General features: G+C 33.8%; 2 protein-coding genes across 2 annotated transcripts in view; one reads left to right on the top strand and one right to left on the bottom strand.

The window, feature by feature from the left end:
- TBCK (TBC1 domain containing kinase) overlaps nucleotides 1–26,032 on the bottom strand; it is a 173,375-nt gene that overhangs the window by 139,517 nt on the left and 7,826 nt on the right. Inside the window, exon 3 of the mRNA XM_054591648.1 lies at nucleotides 17,618–17,690. Coding sequence (XP_054447623.1) covers nucleotides 17,618–17,690 — 73 coding nt within the window. The remainder of the gene's footprint in view (nucleotides 1–17,617; nucleotides 17,691–26,032) is intronic.
- AIMP1 (aminoacyl tRNA synthetase complex interacting multifunctional protein 1) overlaps nucleotides 13,788–26,032 on the top strand; it is a 53,337-nt gene continuing 41,092 nt past the window's right edge. The window contains exon 1 of the mRNA XM_054591652.1: nucleotides 13,788–14,049. The gene's annotated coding sequence lies outside the window, so the exon portion shown is untranslated. The remainder of the gene's footprint in view (nucleotides 14,050–26,032) is intronic.

Below are 26,032 nucleotides of genomic sequence, written 5' to 3'. Positions count from 1 at the left end.
GTCAGCAAACCAAGGAAGGAAACACTTCTGGATTCTATAAGTTCAAGATGTTCTTTCACCTTGTAAAGCCTCACACAGAAAGTTTTGTTTTCGTCTAAAACTTTCCTTACTTGGTAGCAGCCCATGACACAATATTAAGGCAGAAGAAACACAGACAAAATATAGTTAGCTGCTGTGAGATTTAAGAAACAGAGAGAGAAAATAAATACTAATGACTAATGTTCAAATAATCCAACTATATAACTGTTACCTTTAACCTAAACTTTATAATTTCAAGACAAAAGAGCTCAATTAGCATATAATTTTTAATGATTTGCTGATTTATAATTACAAAATTTGGAGAGGGGATATTTTCAGTAATGCACTAATGTCTTTGAGGCTCTTAATTTGCCACTTATCACTAAGTATTGTTTAAAATATCACAATATTTAAAAGTGATTTTTTTCCCTAAAGAAAAAGTGAAACAAGAAAGTTTTTGTAGTTGAAAAAAGGAAATAATTCATCTCACTACAGGTACACATGTTTCAGCCTTAAAGGACACCCATCCATGTTCAATTTAAGAATTCATCTGCCTCAGAGTCAGATGTTTTAAAATGAAGATGCAGTAATTAACCACTTACCCAAAAATTATTTTGTAATAGGTTTAAAAAAAATCAGTCTACTGTCCATAAGTTGTGAAAGTAGGCATATTTTACAATTTAATTCTTATTCCAAAAAAAACAAAGATCGAAAGCTATCAGTCTGGAATATGATTCAGATATGTGCACAAAAATGAAACTAGACCACCTTCATACATGACACACAAGAATAAATTAAAAATGGATCAAAGACTTAAATGTTAGACCTGAAACCATAAAAACCCTAGAAGAAAATACAGGAAGCAAAAATCTCGGATATTGCTCATAGAACTTTTTATTATATATATCTTCCCAGGCAAGAGAAACAAGGAAAAAATTAAACAAATGGGACTTCATCAAACTAAAATATTTTTTTACAGTAAAGGAAATCATCAACAAAATAAAAAGACAACCCACAGCATGGGAGAATATATTTGCTGACACATCTGATAGGGGGTTAATATCCAAAATTTACAAAGTACTTATAAAACTCAGCACCAAAAGAACAAACAACCTAATTAAAAAATGAGCAAAGGACCTGAATAGACACTTCTTCAACCATGGCATACAGATGGCCAATAGACATATGAAAAGATGTTCGATGTCACTAATCATCAGAGAATGCAAATAAAAACCACAATGAGATACCACCTCACACCTGTCAGAATGGCTGTCATCAATAAATCAACAAATAACAAGCACTGGTGAGGATGTGGAGAAAGGGGAATGCTTTTGCACTGTTGGTGTGAATGCAGACTGGTAAAGCCACTGTGGAAAGCAGTATGGAGATACCTCAAAAAATTAAAAGTGGATCTGTCTTTTGACCCAGCAATTCCACTTCTGGAAATATATCTGTAGGAACCCAAAACACTAATTCAAAAGAACATAATAACCCCAAGTTCATTGCAGCGTTATTTACAATTGCCGCCATATGGAAGCAGCCCAATTGTCCATCAATAGATGAGTGGATAAAACAACTATGGGACATTTACACAGTGGAATTCTACTTGGCGGTAAAAAAGAGGAAGATGTTACTATTTGGAACAGTATGGATGGACCTGGAGAACATTATGCTAAGTGACATAAGGCAGTCAGAGAAAGACAAATACCATATGATTTCACTCATATGTGGAATCTAATGAACAAACTGAACTAACAAGCAAAACAGAGACAGTCTCATAGATGGAGAACAGATGACAGCTAGGAGGGGGAGGGGTTGAGGTGGAGGGATTGAGCAAAAAGGAAAAAAAGACTCATGGATGTGGACAACAGTGAGGTGATTGCTGCAGGGAGGGGGTATAAGAGGACTACATGGTAATAAAAATATAATAAAGATTATATTTGAAAATTCTCAATGGGATACAATAAATTGAGTAATTCCATCATGAATACTAGATAACTTTCCTTTTTCAGCAGAAAATTAATTTGGTAAGCTCAAAACACATATGGAAAGCAAAGTCCAGTGGTTGAAGTTCAGATATAAGGCAAGGAGACTGTCACTGATCTGCTATGCTTGAAGTGCTTGAAGAATGTTCCAGCTTCATCCTGCCTCAGTCTGCAAATTTATAAAGTGGGAACTACAACACCAAACAGGGGCTAAATAGTGATCAATGAGCAACTGGTTGTGTACAGAGTCCTGATCATCTTAAAAGCAAAATTAAACAATCAAAAAAAAAAAAGTCTAAGTCACTCAAAAAAAAAATCTGAAGGTCTTTTAATAAACTATATAATGCAGTAAGACTTCACTTAACATCAACATGTTCTTTGAAACTGTGACTTTAAACAAAACAACATAAAAAAACCAATTTTTCCTGCAGACTAATTTGTATAAACAAGTTAAGTTCCTAGATCATATTTCTGGTCACGAAAACATCACCAACTTCTAACTTCACACTTCTAAACAAAGACCCAAAATGCTTCTAATATTAAACATTTCAATAAATGTGAGCTGTGTGAATCTATTTACAAAAGATTAATTAAAACAGATAAGCTAATTATTTTCCAGTCCTCTTGTTTCAGCTCAAGGAACACAGGTGGCCAACGCCAATCCCAGCAATTCAGGGCGCAAAGCAGGAACCAGCCCTGGAGAGGATGCCCTTCCATTGCTTCCTTTTTCTAATTTCTCCGTGAGAATAAAATCATGAGTCGAGGATCCTGAGGAGGGTATTTCCACCCCATAAATGTTTTCTTTTCCCAAGTAGCAAATGTTCCACTTGAGCCTGGATGACAACCCACTGTGAAGTCAAGAGCAAGCTATTACTTGCACCTCAAAAGAAAAACAAAATGCTAACCTCCCAAATAGTGACAAAGGCACCACTGCCCTCAGAAGACAGAAAACATCCAAATGCTGTCACTTTACTGCTACATAGATGCATTTTGCACATGGAGAGCTTCTTCACTTAATATGATATAATTAATAGAATTGTAGTTTTGGATAACAAGAAAAGCAGTTTAGAAAATGCAAATTGTTACATGCAACAGCATAAACACAAGTGCCTTAAAGTTCAGCTTGCAATAAGGGTAGTATGTTTGATGTATCTAAAAAATTAGACAACGTGATTTTTGGCATAGTAATAATGCCAAACACTCCACAACTCAGTGCAAGCTTTGTTACCAAGTCCCACAAATGGCGTGACAGTTTCTGTGCAGTGAACATTTTTCTCCCCCACTACCATTCCATTCACCGCGTGGGAAACAACAGCAGGAAAGAGACAAAGCGAGGGGTCCCAGAGGGAGATGGGATTCTCCTGGATATGAGGTACTCTGTCAATAAAGATAACTTGTATATACCTCATGTATATTGCTTGCTATAACTCTACTCACCAGTCAGCAATCTCTCTAAAGGCTGGGACTTTATATTTTCATCTTCAGACTCATTAGTACCTAGTGCAGTGTCTGAAACATATATGTACTTAATATAGAAGTATTAAATAGATTAGGAATAATTTAAGTCATAATTTCTCATCATAGAAAGGCTGTTCCATAGACAATGCTTATTGACAATATAATCATTTAGTACATTATAACAGTCATAATAATAGGACTATTACCACTATTGCTACTAACAGAAAACACTTGTACTTTATCAAATGCTGCTATAAATAATTCGTATCTATTAGTTCATTAATTCTTCCTACTATTTCAGTGGCAAGAAACGGAAGCACAGAAGGGTAAAGTAATTTACTCAAGTGAGTAAATAGTGGAATTGAGATTCAAACCCAGCAGCTTGGTCTTTGAGACCATGTCCTTAACTGCTACACTATACTGCCTTTAGTGTTCACTAACAGAATGCATGGTGAAGTCAAAAGAGAGAATTTGAGCTCTAGCTACAGCACTTTGACAGGTAATGATAAAGTAACTGCCTTAAGCATCAGTTACCAGATCTTTAATACGCAGTATATATTTACTTTTTCCCTTCCTGACACCCATGCCCCCTTCTCCCAATGATAACTTAACAATATTCATTTCAGATTCCATCTCTCTCATATATACCCTGTTCATGTTTTGCCGTTAGGAGTGGAAATGTGATTCAGGCTTGTCAATCACTTTGCCCGGCCACAGTAATTGTTCTTAAACTGCTGTGATTGAAAATCTCAGGGCTTGCATAGTAATCAATAAAAATGGCTTGCTCCTTTCTGGAAAACAGAGGATATGAAGTTAGAGTTAAAACCCTCATAGGAACCTAAATTTCCTCACCAAATGGAAGTAATAGTAGTAAACTATATCATAGAGCTTTTATAAGAAAGAAATAAGATAGTAATTGTAGAGTGGTTAGGGCAATACCTAGCAGAAAGTTATTACACAAAATTTTGGCAATTATGTTCTTATCATCATCATTTTTCTTCAGTCCTTCCCATTTGAGTTCCTGTATAGTTTAGAATAAAGAAATCAGTTCTAATTTAAAATTTGCATTTGCATAAATAAGAGGTGGCTGAGAAGGCCAAGATGTAATAATAACTCACAGACCCCATGTATATTCCTTTGTACTACATGCAGTTTTCTTTTCACCACTCAACTATCTTACAAGAGAACCCATTCTGTCATAAGTATACCAATGGATTTTGGTCATAATGAAACCAGTTAGGCTTGTTTCCTTGTCTGTGGAAGTGAAAGGGCTGGGTTCTCTGGTTTCTAGTTTGATCAAAAGAACAGGAAATTAATAAATTACCACAAAGGCAGAAAGATAGTCTGATAACTAATGACAGGGCTCATTGTACTTGGAAATTTAAAGCTTCTCATTCTCTCAAAAAACTGTGTTTTTTGAACAGCACCTATCCCAAAAGAAGGTTCTGGAGAACTACTGCTCAAAGAAAGGATGCAGTGAGAAGGGCCTATTAAAGGCACAGTTCACTGTTTATGTGGCACTGTGCTCATGGCTCCTGACATTAGAATACTCTTGATATTCTGTAAACCTTAGATCTCTCACTGACTAGGACCAATGACCTTAAAGTTACCGATGCAAAGCATGTAGCAGAGTAATTAAAGAATGTGTTTAATACTATGTCCCTTCCTTTTTTCTATCCCTTTTGTTTATGAATTATATGGTTAAATGTTTTAAATTTCAAAGTGCCCCACTTAAAGAATGTTCCAAAATTGTTCTTAAAATTGTTCCTAATTTTTTTAGCTTAACTCCTTATATGCCGTTCCCTCAGTATATGCCAACAAACAAGAACAACAAACAAAAACTCATACCCACGGACAACAGTAAGGTGGTTACCAGAGAGAGGAGGGTACAGGGGTAGTAAAGGGAAAAGGGGGTCAATACATGGTGAGGAAAGAAGATTTGATTTGGGGTGGTGATGACGTATTATACAACTGTACACTTGAAATCTATAAAATTTTATTAACCAATGCCATCCCAGTCAATTTAATTTTTTTAAAATGAAGAGAGAGCTTCATTTAGAATCGGGGCTGTCCAACCTGTGGCCTGTGGGACACTTGCAGCAGAGAATGGCTGTGAATGCGGCCCAACACAAAATCGCAAATTTACCTCAGACATTACAAGATTTTTTTTGTGATTATGTATTGCAATGTATTTAATGTTTGGCCCAAGACAACTCTTTTTCCAGTGTGGTACGGAGATGTCAAAAGGTTGGACACCCCTGGAGTTCCTAAAATTTTGCCAATTAATTATAGATTTTTGAAGGCTAACATTTAACAAGAGAACAGGAAAAGTTACAGGTAGAACTACCATCCCATTGACCATGGTCTTGACTAGTTTCTGTTAAGTTTAGTCAGTTTTGCCCGACTGCTGTGGTCCATTGGATAGAGCACTGGCCTGTGAACCAAAGTGTCGCCTCTTCGAATCCCAGTCAGAGCACCAGCCTGGGTTGTGGGCCAGGGCCCCAGTAAGGGGTGTGTGAGAGGCAACCACACAGTGATGTTTCCCTCTCTTTCTCCCTCCCTTCCCCTCTGTCTAAAAATAAATAAATAAAGTCTTTTTAAAAAATTTAGTTTCTGTTAATAAATATTTTGAAAGAATTTTTGTCTGTTTTTGACACCATAGACAATAATCACTTATGTGCTAACCTATACAATGTAAATTATCTCAAGGCTTTTTAATATTCTTCAACATGCCTTTAAGGAAACATTATCATATGGTTCAGAATAATAAAAAATGGCTCTCTATGTCAGGGCAAATAATTATTTGAGAGGAAGAGACAAAAAACCTCCTTTCTTAGCTTGAATGCTTTCAGGTAAACTAGATACATCTCTCCTGACATTTTAGAGGTGACGTGACCTTTCATCCAAAAAGAGCTTCATGAAATATTGGCGAGTTATTGTTTGAGAGAACGTCTAATTTTTAATTATGCCAAAAATAAAATCATTTTGGAGAGCTCAGTGATATCCAGGTGAATAACTGTAAAGAAGACCTTTTGACAAGTTAACTCATTTAGGTATCGGGGAGATAGTTTTGCTATTTTGATAAGTTCACTGAGAAGACATGCTCAAATTTTAAAATTTTATGGACAACACATTTGGCTTATTCTATGACAGAGAAGAATATCTGACAATTTTCACTCTCAATTCTGTTTTCAAAGATAATTTCTCCCATGTTTTATTTTGGTGTCCACTGGGACTCTAATCAAGCACTTATTCAAGCAATTGATCAGATATAACCTTGCTCTCTCTGAAAAGTTCTGAACTTTCTAGCAATTATGACTGCAGCCCACATCCATGCAGACAGGATCACCCTCCGTTCAATCAGAAATATGTCTTTGATTAAAACGCTAAGGAAGTATTTATCATCCTTGACAGCATTGGCCATATTGGTTTTCCTACTGTCTTATCTCAGATGACCACTGGAGAGAAATTGTCAAATCACCTTTTCTGTAGTGCATGCCACTAAATTGGTGATTCTTATCACCTTGTCTACCTAAAACAATGTAAGTCTTAGGGACAACAAACTAGTGAATCTGCTCTAGACTTTAGTATTATTCAAAGTTTGTATTATATGACCATTTTCTATCTCATTGGGCCCCCTGATCTTCCAGGAGGAAGACTTAATCTAATATGCTTAAGAAAGAAGATGTTAAGCAGTTTCAGTGATTTACTGCTAAATGAGCAACATATTTTAATATTTTTTTGCTGATATCTTTATATTGGCCTCTTTCTGTGACCTTGCTAAACTCATTTATTAATTCATGGGGTTCTTTTTTAGATCATCATTGACTAGAAACAGATTTACAGCTCCTGCTCCTTTTCTTCTTATTCCTCACCTCTTTCCTTTTCTATCCTATGATCTTTATGCTTTATATTTTTTCTTCACCTGTTTCATGCTTGTATTACATATATGCCTAAGCTGCTTGTATTTTTATATACTAGCAGCAAACAATTAAAAATAAAATACAATTTTATTTACAATTGTATCAAAACATAAAATACTTAGGAATAAACTTAACAGAAGAGCAAGAACTCTACACTGTGAACGATAAGATATTGCTGAGAGAAATTAAAGGCGGCTTAAAAATTTGAAAAGAAACAACATAGTCATTCACTGAATTACTCAATATTGTTAAGATTGCAGTTGTTCCCATATTAGTTCATTGATGCAATGCAATCCCAGTCAGGATATCAACAGACATTTTTAGAAACTGAGACGTTTATTATAAAGTTTATATGTAGATGCAAACCAAGGATAGCTGAACAATCTTGAAACAAAAGAACAACATTGGAAAAATTGTATTTCCTGACTTCAAGATTTACTATAGAGCTAGAGTAATTAGGCCAGTATGATGCTGGCATAAGGACAGGAAAGATAAATAAAACAAGAGAGAAGGCCAGAAACAGAGTGTAAATGGTCATTTAATTTTCAATAAAAGCACCAAAGCAATCAAATGGGAAAAGGAAAGTCTTTTAAACAAACAGAGCTAAAACAACTATCCACGTGAATATCTGTAAAGAAGACCTTTGGCAAAAGGTCTTTTGCCATATGGCAAAAATTAAACATAAGGACCATATACAAATATTAAATTGAGGAAGATCAAAGAATCAATATTAAATATAAAATTATAATGCTTCTAGAAGAAAACATAAGAATATATTCATGACTTGGGAGGAGGCAAAGATTTCTCAGAAGGGATACAAAAAAGCAATAACAATTAAAGAAAAATATTGGTACATTAAAATTCATCATAAGTGATTTCTGTTCACCAAGATATACCTTAAAAATGAATAAAACAAGTCAGGCTGGCAGAAAATATTCATAAAATATATCTAGTAAAGTACATGTATGGAGACTATAGAAAATATACAAAGAATGCCAATAAATCAATACTAAAAAGACAATAACCCACTTAAAAATAGGAACACAAATTGAACAGATTTGTATGTGATTACGTGAATGCCCAATAACTACATGAAATGAGCTTAACATCTTTAGTCATCGTGGAAATAAAAATTAAATCTATAATGAGATATCACTATATACTCACTACAGTGGCAAAAAGTAAAAGAGAGAAAAGACCAACTGCTGGAGAAAATATGGAGGAACCACAACTCTCATACATTGTTAGCAGTAATGTGAAAGGCACAATACTTTGGAAAAAGGTCTGGTAGTTTCTAATATTAATTATATACCTACCCTAAAAGCTATAAATTCAACTGCTACATATTTACCCAGGAATATGAAATTGTTTGCCCACAGAAAGGACTTAACAGAAACAGTTCCAAAAACTTTAATTATAATAGCTAAACTTGGAAATATCTCAGGAGTTCATAAATAGAAAATTGCTAAACAAACCGGCACATTCATAAAATGGAATACACTTCAGCAATAAAAATGAGTTAGCTATATATAATAAATGAAACCACATAGATGACTTCTAGAAACATTAGGGTGAGTGAAAGAAGCCCTACACAAAAGAATATATATCATATAATTCCAATTCTATAAATTTCTAGAATAAACAAATCTAATGTGAAAAACTAAGAAAAGTGGTTATTTCTGGGAAACAAATAGAATGAAGGGCAAAGATTTACTGGGAAGGGGCATGAGGAAAATTTCTAGGATGATAATAGTGATCTAATTTTAATATGTATTTGGGTAATACAGCTGTACACATTTGTCAAAATTCATCAAATGATATACAAATTTTTATACTTTAATGAATATAAACTTCACCTAAGAAGAAAACAAAAACATATGTTAACTTTGGTTAATAATATGTAGATGGGAAAATTTAGGGATGATATCTGTGACTTACTTTGAAATGCATCAAAATAACATCATAAGTTAATGACCAAATAGATGAATATGTGATAAAGCTAAAGCTGGCAAAATGTTAATTGTAGAATATTGGTATATTGTATGACTCTTTAAACTTTGCTTTGTTTGAAATTTTTTTATTATAAAATACTAATCTAGAAAACAATTAAATTAAGATGACATAAAGACATTTTCAGACAGCCAAAATCTGTGAGAATTTGTCAGCATCAGATTTGAACTAAAATTTTAAAGAAAGTTTTTCAGGCTGACGGAAAATGATACCAGATGGAAGCCTGGATCAAAACAGAGTAATAAACAGCTCAGGAAACAGTAAATACATGGTTATATAGAAAAGAATTTTTTTCCTCGTTTCTCAAGGTAGTTAAAGAAATTGTTTAAAGCAAAAACAATAACAATGTATGATCAGTTTTATGATATATGTAAAAATAAATACAAATTTCAAAATGTATGAACAATACTCAAAAGATGTGAAAGGGAAAATAGAAGTATATTGTTATAAGATTTCTGTATTATATGTTAATAGGCATAATAACAATTCATGAAAGACTGTGGTAGATTAAGGATCCATATTGTAATCCCTATTGCAATCACTTAAAAAAAAAAAAGAAAAAGAACAAAAAATGTATAGCTAAAAACAAAGGCAAAGACAAAATAAAACAATAAAAAAACACTCTGAGCCTCTTGTAGCCTGCCTCCAAGTGCTTCCTTAATTGTTGTTCTTTTACATGTTGACACCTTATGATTTATCAACTCAGTAGTTTCTGTTCTTCAAACATTTCTCAACAGGAAATTGTACTGCTTAATTTCATTACTATTTCATCCCTCTTTTGTCTTTATGAGTATAAATAGCACCAGAGAAAAAAATCCAAAGTGTTCCCAAATTTGTACTAACCAAACTGTGGTAGGCAGAATTCTAGAATGGCTCCCAAGATGTGTGCTCCTTAGCGTGCACCTTGCATAATGCCCAAGATTATAAATATGATGAATTTTACTCCCACAATCACATTATATTATATGGCAAAGCTGACTTTAAGAAAGGGGAGTTGCCCTGGCTGGTGTGGCTCAGTGGATTGGGCAATGCCCCGCAAACCGTAAGGTCCCTGATTCTATCGCAGGGCAGGGCACATGCCTGGGTTGTGGGCCAGGTCCCAGGTTGGAGGTGTGTGAGAGGCAACCCTGGTCAATGTTTCTCTCCCTCTCTTTCTCCCTTTCTTCCCTTCTCTAAAAGTAACTACATAAAAAAAGGAAGACAAAAGACAAAAGTGGGTTTATCCAGATGAGCCTGATCTCATCATATAAGTCCTTGAAATCTAGATCTAGAAGTTAGAGGCGGAGGAAATAAAAGAATGCAGGTGGCCCTTAGGAGCTGAAGGCAGCCCCTGACTGATAGTAATCAAGGAAATAAGGGACCTTGGTCCTACCATTGCAAGGAACTGAATTCTGCCAATAACCTGAATTAGCTTATAAGTGCATTCTTTTTCAGAGCCACAAGAATGGAAATCAAATTGTTTCCTCTAATTGTGCTATAAAAAAAAATTCCAAGAAAACAACTAACAAATTACCAAAATAACATTTGCATCAATCATACTTTCATGAAAATTCATTTGTCTGGGAATTAAAATTATGGCACATGACTTAAAAGGAAGAAAATAGGGAAACAATTCAAACTGCATGGCTAAACTAAAAACATATTTAAATTAATTCAGTAGTTAATTTACAACACTTTATATTCCCAAACTCTTACACTAACTTTTTTAGTATAAAGAAAAATGAAAAATTATAGTATACATGTTAAAAAAGTATAGTTAATTAGGGAAGGTAAACCATATCTCCCTTAATTCTATAATTGCAGGCAAACAATTATAGTCTAGAAGGGGAAAGTTACCTTACAACTAAAGAGATACAATATAATAAGGGAATTTGGAGAAGGAAAATACAAGTTCTGCTTTGGTTCAGTTGGATGGTATAATAACAGAGGGATACAGAGAGAGGTAAGTGAATTACTTGAAGAAGGGCTACACATTGTGTGAAGGAACGAAAATACATTGTTGGGCAAAAAACACAGTCTTTGTGGTGTATTTCAATTCTCTGGCACTCAATCTTCTCCACTGTATATTGGTAACAATAAAACTACTCTTACATTTTAGACATTATTTGGAAATAGAGTTAGACTGAAGTCATATCGTATGCCTATATAATGCCTTTTCTTCACTCACACACACACAATAAAAGCAACCAAATACATTTAAGCAGGAGATGGACTGATTTTGAAAATACTATTATACTAGCAGAAAGTAGGAGTGACTGGAATATAGAAAGACTAAGGCAGGCATATTGCACATGCCTGGTTTGCAGGTTTGGTGCGTACAAAAGGCAACTGGTCAATGTTTCTCTCTCACATTTATGTTTATCATCCTCTCTTTCTCCCCCTCTACCCACTCCCTCTAAAAGCAAATAAATAAAATCTTAAAAAAAAAATAAAAAAAGATAACTGCAAAATTCCAAACCTGAGTGAAGAGCATCTTTCGGTATTAATTTCTGTCTTTAAACAAAACAAATAAAAGAGGAAGAAAAAATATATATCAGTTAAATAAACCTCTAAGTTACTTGACTACATTGTAATAATTTCAAATGCACTTTGAAACTAGGGCCCTTGAAGCAGAAAATTAATAAGTACCTCAACTTCCACCATCAGTTTATATCCTAAATAAGAACACTATTATCTAAATATTTATGATGATAATGACATTTGGCTTATTATCCAACTCTGGACTGCATTCTACAATGTGTCCAAAATTCTTTGGAATATCTAATTCAGTGAGTAAGCAACCTTTTAATAGGGGCATTTACAACTTACTCATCCAAGTTAAGTCAGATCATGTTTTCCATCAACCTAGTGACAGCTGCAGACACAGCCTGCTTACCATCAAAGTCTCCATATGTAACCCCAGCAATGCTGAGCCTTCTCTGGTAAATTTTCAAAACCATAACCCTAAAAACATATGACAAACTACATTTTATTAAAGAAACATACCTTCACTACTCACCCCATCTTCACTTGCAGATTTAAGGACAATGCAGAAACTTTCCTGTATGTGCCAAAATCTGCTGTATATCTGTCTATGAATTACACTTGCTGGTGCTTTTATCAATTAAGCAAAAGTACATGCTCTGAATAACACCAACACAAAAGGCAAATACTTTCCAAATAGTATCTAGACTTAAAAGGTAAACCATTTCCTCATGTTTGCTTTAACTGGAGTGATGAAGATATATCTCTTTTTTTTTAACATTATCTGGAAAATCTTTTAGAAAGGAGATAAGATTTAATTTTTCCATTTTTCAGTATCTTAAATCTGGCTTTAGGATAGCAATTTAACAGATTCACAGACATCAAATATGGGATGACTTCAAACAAATCTTCTAAACACTTTACTTTTTTACTTGAAACCTACTGATTATAGGGATTTAATTTAATTTCATGCTTCTATGGTTCCAACAAATAATTTTGATCATTTAACTAAAACTGGAGAGAAATATGGCAAAATTGAACCCTGGCACAAGTAACATTAAAAAAAAAACCCCACATATTTAAAGGAGAACATTCTCCCAAAATGAATTAATGAATTCTTCATATTCAAGCTTGAATGTAGTTTTTAAAAATGGTGAGCACTTTTCTCTTTCTTTTTTTTTTTTTAAACTTGATCTTTATTGTTTTTTTTTCCCCATTACCATTTAGTCCCCCAATATACCCCTCCCCCCAGCATATTTTTTTTCATTTTTTTTCTTTTTCAAACCAGGTTATCAAACTATCTACACAAATAACACTTATAAAGCCCAACTCAATAATACCTCCAGGTCATACAAAATGATTATTTTGTTTGGATAACACAAATTCTCAAAAGGGTTTAACAGCCACTAAAATTATCAAATGTATTTGAAAAAATAAGTTAAAATAAAATTTAAATAAATAAATAAATAAATAAATAAATAAATAAATAATAAAATGGGAAAATGCTTAATTTTCTAGGACCTGAAACCTCAAGATAGTCTTAAGTTTTAATATATTTGTAATACAAATTACTACTATAATGTTTTAAAACATTATTGCTTAGTTCAGTGATATTAAATTCATTATGAAAAAAGTTAGAGAGTAAATTGACACAGACACTTGAATGTTCCCCAACAGCCAATTTTCCAAAAGATTTAAAGTCATCTTCAAAATATAAGTACAGTAAGGTATATACCTTGAATGATGTTTAAGTTTAGACAATCAATTATAAATAACTACCAGACAACTAGCAGCTTACAGTTTTGCAACAGGTGGACACAGTCTCAAATAACAGCCCCATCTAAATAAATATAGCAGTCTCAAATAACAACCCATTCTAAATATATTTCCTGTTTACATCTGGCTTCTTTTTTTTTTTTTTAAACTAGGTCCAGGGTGCTTACTTTTGGCAATAGGGGAAAGAACTGATTTATAAGCCATAGGAACATCTTTTCACTTTCTAAAAACAGGTTATAGAATTAATTAAAATTGCAGCACATCAACTCTGCACACGAAACCCACTCTACCATTAGAGACTAATGTAACCCAAATATGTGGAAAGTCAAATAGTTTTTCCACAAAGCTAATTTAGATGGATGGATCAGATAACAACTTGGAACTGACCATAACAGATACATTTCTACTCAAAAACAGTAAGTACTGAATGTTGCATTCCAAAATGAACAAGAAAAATATTGAATTTTAGTCTATAACCGCAATGATGAAAACACAGTATTTTTTTAACAAAAATTTATATATTACTTATATAAATATACCTAAATATATATTATATGTAAACATATCTAAATATATATTTACATATAAATATATAGTACTTATATATATTACTTATATATGGAAAAAAGTTGCTATATGTTCTATTTGAAAAAGACTATTAGAAAATGTAAATGACATAAAGGACTATATATATATTACTTATATATGGCATAAAAGTTGCTATATGTTCTATTTGAAAAAACAGTATTTTTTAAATTAAAATTTATATATTACTTATATAAATATACCTAAATATATATTATTATATATAAATATATCTAAATATATATAATTTATATATAAACATATAGTACTTATATATAAATATATATTACTTATATATGGCCAAAGAGTTGCTATATGTTCTATTTGAAAAAGACTATTGGAAAATGTAAATGACATAAAGGACAATATGAATCTGCATTTAATCCTGTTCATCTTCATTTACTTACTCAAAGAATATGTTTCTACCTATAATATTTTATCCTCATAAAGATATATAAAAACACATTGAAGACAGGTTGCTTCTTTATACTTTTATGCTATTGAAACTATTGGTGTTCACTGCTATGAGATTTGTCATCGCTAAAACAAGGATGAAAGATGATGAGTACAGAAGAGAAAACATTTCACAAACTAATGGACTTACTCTTATTGGCAAAGCAATATCAACTGTATCTTTATATAGTACAACTGAAAGTAAAAAAATAAAATAACATGATAGAGTTGAGGTGAAATGATGAAAACTGATATTTGTCTTCTAAGGAACTAGCTTCTCTTTTCTGCCTCAGTTCTTTAGTAAGTAAAAGAACATATATGTAGATGGGAAAATGTTCTACATTTTCCATCTACAGTTTACCATCCTGATGACCAGAAAACTATTTGAGCTGTGGCTTAGAGAGTCCTTTTGAATGGCTGAGGAAGCAAGACAATAGGTAACATCAATTCCAATATGGAAGAATTTTGATAGTAGCATAGCTATGTTTGCGAAGGCTCTATTCCACCTCTAGTACTTCTGGATATTCCCTTAATGCTCCACCCTCTCTCCCTCTTCATAGACTAAACTACTTCCTTTCTTCTCCCCCAAACACCCTAAATGAACACAGAATAGTTTTAAGAAAGGATTTCTTATCCACCTTGTTATGAGATTAGGCAAGAGGCTTTGGAAAGGCCATCAAGGGAAGGAAGAACTGAAGTAAAGCTTCCTATCCAAAATTGGCACCAAGTGAGTGAGCTATCTTAGAAACAGATAATCCACTCCAGTCAAGCTTTGTTGGCTACAGTTCCAGCCAATATACTGACTGCAACTCAGGAGGTCCCAACCTAGAATAACCAGTTAAGCCATTTCTGAATCCCTGGGCCAGAGAAACTGTATGAAATGATAAATGTTTACTGTTGTTTTAAGCCACTAAGTGTTGCGATAAGTCATTAAGAAGCAATAGCTAATTCATTCTATTTCTTCTAAACAAAGAACTACAAAGCATGCCATCAGATCAAGCATCTCTATTAACAACACAACATTGTTGTTATATGAAGGATTCATAACTCAAGTCAAAAAACACCTCAACTGACTTTTTTTTAAAATGAAAGGTAAAATTTACATAGGTGAAATGCACGCACTTTAAGTGAATATTTCAGTGAGTTTGATAAGTTTTAAAAGAACATGTACCATGTAATGCCTTGATCAGAAAGTAAAATATTTCCATTACTCCATATGGGTCCCTCATGGTTATTTTGAATTAGTTCTTCTATTTCCCCTGCCCACAACCAGAGTCAAGAACTATTTTTATATGTACCACCTTGGACAAGTTTTCTAGAATGTCACATAAATAGAAGAAAATAATCTTTTGTGTTTGTTTTTTTTGTTCAGCATAATAATTTTAAGGTTCACCATGCTGTTGTACGTATCAGTATTGGTCATTTACAAACCCTGATTTATGTACTCATTCTCCCCCCATGGACATTTGAGTTCTTCCTAGTTTGGGGCTACATGAATAGTGTTTCTGGGGCTATTCTCATGCAAATATTTTGGTGGACATGTATTTTTCCTTTCTTGTGGTTAAATACCAAGGCAGGGCAGGGACTAGAGTGAGGCAAATGAGGTACCTAGGGCACAAAATTAGAGCATCCTCTACTGAAGAGCAGGATTGCTGGATCATAAAATAGGTGTTTCTATAACAATTTAGCCTTTTAAACTATAGCACTGTAATTTTACATTTAGTTCTGTCTCAGATTTTTCTGTCAGAAAGTCTACTGTTTAGTGAAAGAAAACATAAAAATATATACTTGTAAAGGCATTTGGTCAATATTATACTATCAAATGTAACATATATTAAATAAAATATAACATTGAGAATAACTTTCTTTAGAATGATCCCTATATCAAGTAAAACTCCTTGTCTTATAGACAAGAAAAATAATTAAGAGAATTGTCTAAGGCCGCCTAGGTAGTTACAGGCTTCCTCATCATATAGGCTGAATTATAAATCGTTATTTGAATGTAACCTAGGCTGAATTTAAACGAAAAGTTTTTTCCATAAAGATGTGGCTACAATTAGCTTTTCAATTTTAATAGCTTTCACAGCACTAGTGACCTATAAAATAGAAATTTAAACTAGTGAGTAAAGAGTATTATGTTTTTAAAAAATAAAATCTAAGATTGTGACATGCAAAAATTATAAAAACATATTTACTAAGTAAGCTTAAGGTATTTCTAATATGAAGAAAAGTCACTTTTAATACCTATGGTCAGATGAGACATTTTTTAAAAAGCAAGTAAGGCAATGATATTGATATTGGTTTGGTACAACTTTCTTTATTCATTAAGAAATATTTTTGATAATTTTAAGATATTTTTTAAAAATCTGTTTAAAAACTCATTTAATAGAATGTTTATAATAAAATTTAGATGACATGCTTTTCTAACCAAGAATGCCTGAAATAGAAAATTTACTGAGTCATTAACATTACTGAATTTAAACTATATCATTCATTTCCACTCAAGCCATAATATTATTTTTCTATACTCTTCAACAAGGTCTTTAATTAACACGGTTCACTATGTCCCTAGGAATACCATATCCTACATAAATTACCAAGTACCCCCTTGGTAATTAAGAGTATATTCAGGAAAATACTCTTAATCTCAGGTAGAGAAGTTCTTAGTACTAAAAATATTTCAAACTGTCCTATACATACTCCAAAGGAATCTTTGTGTCAAGTACTTTAGAGAATGCCTATTTCACAAAAGCTGAACATTGGATCATGTCAACAATAAAATTTTATGAGGTCCGTGAATTAAATTACCCAAAATGAAAATTTGCACCTGGATTTTATCATTAAACAAGTAATAGAAGGAAGTAAAACCCCGTAGTTTCTAGTTAAAATGCCTTTTTGTTTGCCAACTTCTGCATTTCATTTAAATTTCCTGATATTACACAGTACCTCACAGGTTTCCTTTCTCGAAGCAGGTCTTCTAGACTCCGCGCACAGTGTTCAGCCACCACCACCAGTCTCTCTGAATAAAACAGAACAAGTCCAATTTATATTTTATTAATACCATGTTTTAACAACAAAATAATATACCCCAATAAAGATATTAACATATAGTACAAAAGCTATTTTAAAAGAGATTTTCAAACTCTACATTAACTACCTAATTAACAAATATATAGAAATACATGATCAATGTGTAATAAAACAATACCTTAAATAATTTTTAAAAATTAATTTATTTTTTCAAATACATTCGTCTCTGCCTTCCCCCCACCATTTTCCCTTGCCCCTCCCTCCTCTCCCTCCCTCAATCCTTCCCCTTTGGTTTGTCCATGAGTCCTTGCTATATGTTCCTTGACTTTCCCCCTTCCCTTCTTTTTCCCCTGCCCACCACTCCCACCTTCCCTCTTGTCTGTTGATTTCTTTTCCTTTCACTGTTGCTGGTCTTATTTTCCTTGCATCTTTGTATTGTTGGTTAGGTTCCGCTTATAGGTGAGATCATATGGTATTTGTCTTTCGCCCCCTGGTTTATTTCACTTAGTATAATACTCTCTAGTTCCATCCAGTTCTCGACTTTGCTGTTGCAAAGTTTAGTAGTTCTTTTTTTCTTTCTGCTGCATAGTATTCCATTGTGTAAATGCACCATAATTTTTGATCCAATCATCTACCGATGGGCATTTAGGTTGCTTCCAACACTTGGCTATTATAAATTGTGCTGCTATGAACACTGGGGTGCAGAGGTTCTTTCGAATTGGTGTTTTGGGATTCTTAGGGTATAGTCCCAGCAGGGGAATCACTGGATCAAAAGGCAGTTCCATTTTCAGCTTTTTGAGGAAACTCCACATTGCTTTCCACAATGGATGCACCAGTCCGCATTCCCACAAACAGTGTACTACTGTTCCCTTTTCTCCACAGCCTCGCCAGCACCTGTTGTTTGTCGATTTGTTTATGATGGCCATTCTGACCAGTGTGAGGTAGTATCTCATTGTGGTTTTGATCTGCATTTCTCTGATGGCTAGTGATGCCGAGCCTCCTTTCAAATGTTTCTGGGCCCTCTGTATCGCCTCCTTGGAAAAGCGTCTGCCCAGGTCCTTTGCCCATTTTTTAACTGGATCATTTGTCTTCTTGGAGTGGAGTCGAGTGAGTTCTTTATGTATCTTGGAGATCAAACCTCTATCTGATGTATCATTAGCAAATATATTTTCCCATACGGTTGGTTCTCTTTTCATTTTGCTGCTGTTTTCTTTAGCCGTGCAGAAGCTTCTTATTTTGATGAAGTCCCACTTGTTTATTCTTTCCTTTATGTCCCTTGCTTCAGGAGACATATCGGTGAAAAAATTGCTGTGTGGGATATCTGAGAGTTTCCTGCCAATGTTCTCCTCTAGGACTTTGATGGTGTTGCGACTTATATTTAAGTCTTTTATCCATCTTGAGTTTATTCTTGTGTATGGTGTCAGCTGACGATCCAATTTCAATTTTTTGCATGTAGCTGTCTAGCTCTCCCAACAGCATTTGTTGAAGAGGCTATTTTTAATCCACTTTATGCTTCTGCCCCCTTTGTCAAATATTAGTTGCCCGTATAGACCTAGGCTTATTTCTGGGCTTTCTGTTCTGTTCCACTGGTCTATGGATCTGTTCTTGTGCCAGTATCAGATTGTTTTGAGTATAGTGGCTTTGTAATATAGTTTGATGTCCGGTATTGTGATCCCTCCTATTTTGTTTTTCTTTCTCAAAATTGCTGAGGCTATTCGGGGTCATTTATGGTTCCATATAAAGTTTTGAAATGTCTGCTCTATTTCTGTGAAATATGTCATTGGTACTTAATAGGGATTATGTTGAATCTATAAATTGCTTTGGGTAGTATGGACATTTTGATGATATTAATTCTTCCAATCCATGAGCATGGTATATGCTTCCATTTATTTGTGTCTTCCTTAATTTCTTTCTTCAATGTTGTAGTTTTCTGCATACAGGTCTTTTACCTCTTTGGTTAAATTTATTCCTAGGTACTTTATTTTTCTTGTTGCTATATCGAATGGTATTTTGTTTTCTGATTTCTTCTTCTTCTATTTCATTGCTGGTGTACAAAAATGCCTTTGATTTCTGAATATTGACTTTGTATCCTGCTGTTTTGCCAAATTCACTTATTAGTTTGAATAGTTTTTTTGTGGAGTCTACAGGGTTTTCTATGTACACTTTCATGTCATCTGCAAACTGATAGTTTTACTTCCTCCTTTCCTATTTGGATGCCTTTAAATAACAATTTCTTTTGATCTTGTGTTTTTCTCTAGAGCTTCTCCCACCAGGAAAAATACATAGAAAGGCTCACCTTTGGAAAAAGGTGATCCTTCCTCTACCATGGGCTAAGAGAAGGAAAAGCTTGGCTGAAGACATAAAGAAATTTTGAAGGGGAGGGAAAATTGGGAGCTAGGGGTAGATTATCTTCACAGCCTGGGCCTAACCCAAGATCTGTGAAAATGAGTTCAAAAGCTCAAGAAAAATAGAAATGTTTTGAATCATGATTATGGATAAAGAACAGAAAATCGATTTGGGATTGTTTGTAACATCATGGGGCCTTCTAAGACTAAGGAATAATAAAAATATTGGTGGGCACAATCAATATTATGAGGTAATTTTTATTTTCCAATGAAACTACCTATACCAACCTTCTGAGGTCAGTGGTTTTTTTTTCCTTCATTAGTAAACCTAGTGACTAACACATTATCTGATATAGTATCAAATATGTAACAGCAGAAGAGAAAAGTTCAACTGGGTTTACAACTGGTTGTGGATTTGATAAAGTTATTTCAGAAGAGATCAAGGGTTTAAAAGAAATTGGGTTACTGTGAATATCCATGCAAAGTGGGTTCTAGGTTAGAGAAGAAGGTTAAAGCAAAATATAAATGGCAGACAAGATAAAGATGTGAAGATGAAATGTTTGGAAACAGTGAAAATTGCATAGAGGTGTGGTGAATAAAGAGTAGCAAAGGTAGAAAAAAGATAGCAGAAGACAGGAAAGGAGAACTTCAAAGTAGGAGATCCAGTAAAAGGAAAAACTCAGAAATGACTAGTTTAAGGTATGGTCTTACATGGAGGATGAGAGATGAAGGAGAATGGTATACGTGCAGGCAGTCAGGTGAAGTGTGAGGGCAGGATATTTATGGGCCATATTTTGTAAGTAGGAAGTGGTGGCATTATACAGAATGAACTGAAACACTAAAATTAAAAATACTCTAAATAAAAGCTATCATTTTCAAGTGAAAGGCTCCAAGTGATCTAAACAGGAACCTAAAGAGAATTAAATTTGAAAGAGCACTAAGTGAGGAAAAAAAGAATAGGAAAGAAAATCATGAAATAAGGTCTAATTCTTCAATTCAATAAAAAAAGAGCATGGGAAGTTGAACTCCAAGCAATTTAGTACAGCTGTGACGTTTTAGAAGGAAAAAGAAAATAACACTATCAGAAAACCGAAAGGGGAAGCTGCACGCCTTTGCTTTCCATCTAACCACATTTTCTACATTTTCTGTACAGCTATCTGGCTAACTCTCCAGAGTTAACTGTAGACTGGCATCTCTTCTACCCAAATTTAAATGTTGCTAGTTCTCCCACCTTAGATTCTGGGTCTTCACATTGTGTTTTCTCCTCATTTATTACCAAGACTGAAAAACTCTCAAATTTTATCTCAAACCCAGAACTCTCTTTCGAATAGGCTTGTATAGACAATTTCTCACTTTAATATAAAAGTCACCTCAAGCTCATCAGAATGCAAAATGAACATACAGTTTGCCCTTTAAGCCTCTTCTCTTTAGTACTATTTCAGTAAATGGTACCACTATTCTGGCAGCTGCTTCAGCTAGAAACTTAGGAGAAATTTCCCTTTCTCAAATCCAAACAAATTGTTCTGGTATTCCTATCCCCCAACTGCTTCCAGAATCTGTAGTTTGCTCAATCTGCCACAATCTGGGTCCAAATCAGCATCATCTCTTATTAGATTACTACAACAGTTTCTTAACTGATCTTCTCATGTTAATTCTTATTCCCTTCTAATATTTTAATATGAAAGTCAAAGTGATAAAGATAAAATAATAACTAATAAATCTGAATATGTAACTTCCTCTCTAGCTTTATTTTTTGTTATTTTATCTCTTGCTCACCAACTGTCATGCACACTGGCCTTCTTCCCTTCCTCCTGCTTTAAGGTACTCGCACATGGATTCTTATTGCTAAAATGATCTTCCCCATTCCCTTCTCCTAGTTAACTCCTATCATGCAACATACTGCTTTTTTAAAAAAAATTTTTTTTTCATTTATTTATTTTTAGAGAGAGGGGAAGGGAGGGAAAAAGAGAGGGAGAGAAGCATCAATGTGTGCTTATGTCCCATGCGACCCCCTACTGGGGACCTGGTCAGCAACCCAGGCATGTGCCCTGAATGGGAATCAAAACTGCGACCCTTTGGTTTGCAGGCCAGTACTCAATCCACTGAGCCACACGAGCCAGGGCTAAACGTGCTGGTTAAGGGCACAGAATATTCTGTCTGAATGCAAATTTTTGTTTGAATACTCATTAGCTCTGTGACTTTGGGGAAGTTTGCTAACCTCTCTCTCTATGCTGCAGTTTCCTCCTCTGTAAAATGAGGAAAACAATAGCACCATACTCACATAGTTATTCTGAGGTTAAAATGAGTTCATTTATAATAAGATCCTAGAATAGTGCCTGGCACAGAGCAATAACTACCTACATGTCAGTTAATATTATTATTATTATTCATTTCCCAGTCAAACATGACTTCCTGAAGGAGCACTTTTCTGGTCGCCCCAAATCAATTTTATCCTCCTATAATATAATCTACTCTACAGTACACTTTTCTTTTGTAGCACTTATTTCAACTCAAAAGATCTGTATTTATTTTTTACTTAATGTCTTTGTTCTCCACTAGATAATGATGGCAGGAACAATGTTAGTTTTGTTCAAAATGCATCAGCAGTGTCTACAATGGCACCTCAAAAATATAAGCATCTAATATAAAAATGCTTGTTAAATGACTTGAGCAAAGGTATGAGGTAGCCATTAGAAATGAATAAAAGTCTCATATGATGACAGCCATTATCTAAATAGAAATCTATCTTGTGTAGAAAAGGTATATGCTTATGTTGTAAGCTAGGCATAATACCTCAATAGCACTGATTTTAATATAAAACAAAAACATCAGAATTTATTAAAATGTGCATACTGCATTAATCATTTTAATTTGTATATTCATAAGTCCACATATCTTTGAGAGGTTCCCAAAGTGTTTGGCATTAGCCTAAAATTTGTCAGGCATACAATAATTTAGAATAAAAATTTGTCAGCCTTCTTCTAGAAACTCCAAAATATCATAAACCAGAGTATGCCAAAGCTTTATGACCCTATGGAATTTTGAATCATTATTTTATGCAAAGAGCCATAATGCTTCATAGAATATCAAAGTTTCTCCCAAAAGTAATAAAGTGTATACCAAAACAATATTTCCAATACAAACCAGTTTTTTTAAAGAAATCATTAGAGAGTTTTCATCCTGAAACTCTGGATCACTGTTTGAAAATAACTTCTGTTTGTTATAAAAACAATATAGTTTCACAGAATAAAATATGACAAAAATATTTAGGAATCATAATGTGCCAAATATAAGTCAGCAATGCAGTGGCTTTATTTATAAAAAACAAATGTGACACTAAGATGAACTTTAAAGAATAAAGCATATAAAAACTGTGAAATGATCTTTCTTCAAACAAATATCTGATGAATGCCAAGAATCACTATATTATACATACAGCCTGAATTTTATGTTTTAAATCAATGATAAGAAATTGAAAAGAGTACAATATTAAGAAGATAATAAAGACATTGAATAAGGAGAGGGCTAAAAAGAAAGATTAATTTTTTTTAACAAAAGGACAGTTTATTGAATGTATTACAGTAATCTGAAAGGTTACTAGAATACTGTTACTATACCATTCTTTTGTTATTCACAGTAAAAAGTAAAACCAGCTTATCACCCTTTAAATACAATATTTAAATAAATAATTATACAGTAAAACTGACAAAAAATTCTGTACTTAAGAAACAGTATTGTTATGAGGTCACTGTGATGGTCAGTTTATAAGTCAAGATGGCTAAGTTATTCAAAAATAACTTAGTTTTGTTCAACTAAGGACATCAACTTTGATGTCCTCCAGTTATTCAAATTCAGATATTACTGTGAAGATATTTTATAAGTGATTAAAATCTATCATAAATTTACTTTATGTAAGGAAGAATATCCTAGACAGTCTGGGTGATCCTGATTCAACCATCTGGAAAGGCATGAAGAACAGAACAGAAGCTTCACTGAAGAAGAAACTTTGCCCATGGACGGTAGCTCAGCTCTTGCCCGAATGTTCACTGTCTTCTGGATGCCACACCGAGGGGTTTCAGACTTGCCTATCCAGCCTCTAAATCACATAAGCCAATTCCTAGCAATTAATATCTTTATAAATATATCCTACTGGTTCTGTTTCTCTGAAGGAACTGCGAACTGATAGAGACACTTAGGTTGAAATTATATGCAGTTAGAGATAGAGAATAAATTATCTTATAGGTCTTTAGCAGTTGTTATTCTCTACCTGAATTTCAAGTCTATTAGGTAAAATAATTTGCTATTGATTTCATTAGCAATAACTGAAAGATTTCTGGGTAACAAACACCAAATAAAATGGGATGGGATTAAAATTTACAACCTTCACTCTGTTTTTAGACACAGCTGAGATTTCAACCTCAAAAGAAAAAAGATTAAATTTTAAAGTAACGTATTCTCATGCTATATTTGCCTTTTAAATTTTAAAGATATTTTCTTCAACTTTACTTTTATAAACTAAGATCTCAAATTCTAATAAAATGTCCATATTCTTGAGATTAAATATTTCATACCACTGAGTTAGCAAGAAACTAACATCAGCTTGAATCAGTTTTGAATGATCTATAGAAAACAGTGAAAGCCTAATCCCTGAGCTAACCCAGCATGTGAAAACATAATGTTACTAAAACAGACCATATGTCACACATAACTCCAAACACGAAGGGGAAGGTGTGGGTGAGGGAGTACAAATGACAAGACGTAATATATCTGCATAGCAAGAACAGAATAAATGGGGAAAAGAAACCAAAAATCAGAATTCTCTGAGAAGACAACTGAGTGGAATTCAAACCAAAATCATGTGTTTTTACATCATTGAGAAATGCGGTAAGAAGACTGTTGAATAGAAACTTTTCCAATTTTTCAAATGAAATGTATGTAAAATAACTGGGATGTTTTAGAACAAACAGACCCTTACATAAACACATTCTAATTCAGTTATTTACTCCTTATGCACACAACTTTTCAAGACAATGAGCACTGCCAATAAAAACAAGATAATCAAATTCCCTGATCTTTTGACAATCACTGATATTTTCATTCCATCCAGTCAAACTTAAACTGTGTGAGTTTCATACCTACCCATGATTTATGTTACCCTAGAAGAGTGGGCTTCTGAGATCCAAGAGCAGAGCAAGCAGCAGAAGCAGAGCAACAAGCAATACGGTGGAAAGGCCTAAAGGGCCCTACCCAGACTCCTGAGCTGACTTCATCACTGACAGAGTTTAACACTGTCTCAGGAATCGTTCCTACCTGACATTGATAAGTAAAAAGAAGTGTTCCCCAGAGGGATTATGTCATAAGATTTTTCCAGGTTCAATGTGTACAGGAGCTCATTTAGGACGAAGGAGAAAAAGAAGGAGCTCAAGAAATACCTAGAACTATTGAGTCAATTATCCCCAAAAAAAGAAGCCTAAGGGAAACTAGACAGAGGTTAAGACCCCAGTTATGTGAAGTGAAACTCTAAACAGACTTTCAGACGCAGTGGAAAGAAATAAAGGGCACTGGAGGAAATAAGAATGAAGAAGTCCTAATAACTGAGCAAAGTGGCAAGAGCTTGGGGACACAGGTAAAGGCACGTATATTTCAAATTAGCAGATGTAACATAGCAAGCAAGATTAATTATGGACACCAGTTACAGATGATAGTCAGTATATCCTAAATCGCCAACCTTTCTCTCGAGTGGTTCTGAAACTGGGTCAATCTGACAGGTGAAAATTCTTTAGAATCTATAATTTGGATGGGGCAGGGAGAGGTGTTGGGAGGCATTCAGGGATTGACAATATCAATTTTTCAATGATGTAAAAAGCCCCAAACTATTTCTATCATTTTAAAACATTTAGTTAATGTCATCAAAGCCATTTATCAAATAAAAACTTTGGCAAAAATTTTATCTTTTTTTAAAAACAACGAACTTGCCAAAAGTTCC

The sequence above is a fragment of the Pteronotus mesoamericanus genome, unplaced genomic scaffold, assembly GCF_021234165.1.
Source record: "Pteronotus mesoamericanus isolate MK-2021 breed Mesoamerican mustached bat unplaced genomic scaffold, CSHL_Meso_final scaffold_232, whole genome shotgun sequence".
In the NCBI taxonomy this organism is placed as follows: Eukaryota; Metazoa; Chordata; class Mammalia; order Chiroptera; family Mormoopidae; genus Pteronotus; species Pteronotus mesoamericanus.
This window is presented reverse-complemented; position numbering and strand designations above follow the sequence as displayed.